This window comes from Protopterus annectens, chromosome 9.part0 (genome assembly GCF_019279795.1).
Source record: "Protopterus annectens isolate FY-2018-M chromosome 9.part0, PAN1.0, whole genome shotgun sequence".
NCBI lineage: Eukaryota > Metazoa > Chordata > Ceratodontiformes > Protopteridae > Protopterus > Protopterus annectens.
The window spans coordinates 1,681,336,388-1,681,340,037 of record NC_056743.1 but is presented as its reverse complement, the minus strand read 5'-3'; the positions used below and the strand labels follow the sequence as shown (position 1 = coordinate 1,681,340,037).

General features: G+C 34.0%; 1 protein-coding gene across 1 annotated transcript; it reads right to left on the bottom strand.

Annotated features, from left to right (window-relative positions):
• Positions 1 to 2,081: 2,081 nt before the first annotated feature.
• LOC122810754 (olfactory receptor 6B1-like) lies at positions 2,082 to 3,068 on the bottom strand. The gene has a single exon (XM_044082316.1). The coding sequence runs from the start codon at positions 3,042 to 3,044 to the stop codon at positions 2,082 to 2,084; it is 963 nt and encodes a 320-aa protein (XP_043938251.1). The 5' UTR covers positions 3,045 to 3,068.
• Between the last annotated feature and the right edge of the window lie 582 nt (positions 3,069 to 3,650).

Below are 3,650 nucleotides of genomic sequence, written 5' to 3'. Positions count from 1 at the left end.
AATTAGTTATTTATATTTATATTTATAGTATTTTAGCAGGTTGGTGCATTGTATGTATTTGTTATGTTTATATCAAGTGAGTAATACATTGTTAACATAGTAATGCAACTTTAAGGGCAGCTTAAAAATGGCACCAAATAAGTTACTTTAACATTTGCAAACCATTTAAATATTATTCTGATGAAGCCTACAGTCAGTAGGTGAAAGCGCTTAATCAATTTTTTATGCTTGCTTTGGCAAGATTATTTTCCTGTCTACATTTTATGAACATTAAATAGTTTTTTCAAGAAGACTGCACTGCGTTCCCTCTGTACATAACGTTGTTACAGGGAAGATAGCATAGTTGTTGCATTCAAGATATAGAATTTTGACAGTTTTGTACAGTTCTAGAGTATTTTGCAGCTCCCTCTGGGATGTGGTGTAGGCTTAATGAGGCAGTTACTATTGTCCTTGGCATTTTTCAGGCATTAGAAACTCCTACCCCAGATGTTATCTCAATGGCTTACATCTATGAATACAGGTGGGCTAGGGTAGAGACACTTTAGGCACCCACTTGTTGCCTGAATGATTTGTGGAAAACTTTATTTTATACTTTGAATTTTCCTGTTTAGTGGAAATTACTATGGAATGATGGGTTCTATGGACAATGCTTTTGTAATACCTGTCTGACAATTCCATATGTTAAGAGTTGGTTGAATTTATTTTAGTTATAATTCTAGGCTGTTTGTAGTAACTTTGTGGTTATATATTTGATTGCAAATGCCATTGATTGTTTACACTCTCAGTATATTTGGTTTTGTTTAATAAAGTATGACTTAAATAATTCTAATAATAATGAAAATGTTGGCAGATACAGTATATAATATGTTGAATATGAGCTTTCATAATTATGGATTTTTATAATTAAAACCACTGCAAAATAAAATTAAATAAAAATATTATAATTTATCACATTAGTTTATTTTTTTCAGTAACAGCACTTTGCACAAAAACAGTAGAAAAAGAAAAGCAAAATGAATGTTGTTTATATTGTTTTACAGTGAGTTGTAAGCTTGAACTGATGCCTATATATATATATATATATATATATATATATATATATATATATATATATATATGGATTCACTTGAGATGACTGAAAACCCACAATCTCGAATCCCATAAGACTGACACCCCAAAATCCTGAAAACTCAAAAGACTGAATCTCAAAAGACTGAAAACACACAGGATGCAAACACTGACTATATTCCGGTACAAGGATACAGAGAAACAAAGACAAGACAGACCATATTACTTTACACCAAGTATGAGCAGGGCAGCAAGCCCCCTCCCCCATGCCTTACAGCCCCCCATACCCCCTGCTACTTAAATATAACTCCAAGATTGCACTTCAGTACACTAACATGAGTTATGTTGTCATATAGCAAGTTAGAAGGGAACATTACTAAGGTTACAACAGGCAGTCATGAAGCACGTAATGGTATGTTTGCCATTTTTTCCTCTGGAGTACGATCTTGGATATCTGGGGGGGGGTGCATGGGGGCTTGACCCCTGCTCATACTTGATGGAAAGTAATATGGTTTGTCTTGTCTTTGTTTCTCTGTACACTTGTACTGGAATATAGTCAGTGTTTGTAGCCTGTGTGTTTTCAGTCTTTTGAGATTCAGTCTTTTGAGTGCTAAGTCTTTTGTTTTCTATTACATTTTAAGCTAAAAAGGTGCATGTATGTAAATATCATTAAACTGGATTTTAAAATAAGACAACCTTTGAGCTGGCATAGACATTTTATTCTACATTAGCAAAATGTGCCAAAACATAAACGTGTTACACATTATGACTGCGTTTCATGTACACATTAAAAAAATGTTCATGACAAAATTTTGATGCATGTTTCATGTTATTGTGGTAGTTTTCAACAATTGTGACTAATGAAGTTATAATTTCTGAGATCTAAACCTTTAATATGATTAGTTTATTTCTGCTGATAGTATAATCAAAGTCATCAATACACACACGCGCACACACACAGGGATTTCAAAATGCATTTCTTGTATCTTTAACTGAAATTAGCCAGAATCCCACTAAAAACACAATGATCCAAGCTTAAATTTTTTGGCAAGCTTTGTAATACTAGTCCTGATTTCTTTTGTTTTTACACAGTAAATGATTGGATTGACAAAAGAAGGGACAATGTTCTGGACTATCGCAGCCAAAGTACGCACTTGTTCGGAAAGCCCTTGCACTGAATAAGAAACTAAAACAAAGGCTAAAACCAAGTAGAAAACACAGATAACAAGAAGATGGCTGGCACAGGTGGAAAAGACTTTCTTTTTACCCTCAGTAGATGTTATTCTTAACACTGCAGCAATGATCTTTCCATAGGAGAACAGAATAAGAAATAACTGAACTACAATTAAAAGTAGGGAAACAATCTTATCAAATATATTCTGAAATGATATATCAGCACAAGCCAGTAGTGTAATGGACATATAATCACAACAGAAATATTCAATCCTGTTTCGTTCACAGAAAGGAATAGTGAAAACTAGGTATACATATGTTGCTGCATAAATGCTACCTATTGTCCAGCATAAAGCAGATAACATGAAGGCATGTTTGATGGTCATGACTGTATGATAATGCAATGGGTTGCATATGGATTGGTAGCGATCGTAAGACATGACAACCAAAGTGAAACCTTCTGCTAATAAAAAAGTCAGATAAAAACCCATCTGTGTAATGCATGGGCCAAAGGCAATATTACCATCCTCTGTTATTAAATAGTGTAACATCTCTGGTATGGTCACAGAAGGAATAAGAAGATCCACGAAGGCCAGGTTGCCAATGAACAGGTACATTGGTGAATGCAGAGTGTGGTCAGATTTTATTACAATAATGAAAACAATGTTCTCTGTGACTGTGATGATGTATATGACAAGAAAAAGCAAAAACAGGGTAGTCCTTGTCCCCATGTCTTGGAGTCCTGGAATTCCTGCAATAACAAAATGTGTGAGAGAGGTGGTACTGTGATTCCATTTTTCCATGATATCAACAGATTTCTCTCCCTACAAGAGAAAACAGTCATTATTAATTAATATTACCTCACTGTTTGCAGCCACTTGTAAATAACAACTAGGAATGCTAGATCTGAATTGTTTATTCTAAGGCTTTCAAATCTGATTGCATAACCAGTCTTAATGTATTTATTCTCTTGATGACTGTCTATGTGGTCTTTTCTGGAAATGGAATTTTTTAGTCAAGGTTAAAAAAATAAATAAATAAACTAATACTATAGATGAGGGAAATGTGTCTAGAAGGGAGGCTACTAGGGGGAACAAGACCATCATGGCAACTTAACTGAAAAGATGTACAATGGGAAAGGTCATTTTATATTATTATAATGCTACATTAACAAACTTGGACAGTGCAAGTGAAGAAGGCAAACAATCATATTTCGTAGAAGCTGGAAGAAATCATATGTAGAGGAAATGCAGTCTGGGAAGAATGGCATGCAAAAATGCAAGGTACTGAGCACCTAAAGGCAATATCTAGGGCTTCAGAACACTATTAAGTAAATTGATGAATCCAGTGCCAAAATAATAAAGAATGCTTTAAGGATGTCATTTAAACCACTTTATTAAAATAGTTAA

Bases quoted from the DNA above. Each gene is read 5' to 3' on its own strand.
- LOC122810754 (XM_044082316.1), bottom strand. From the start codon at position 3,044: ATGGAAAAATGGAATCACAGTACCACCTCTCTCACACATTTTGTTATT.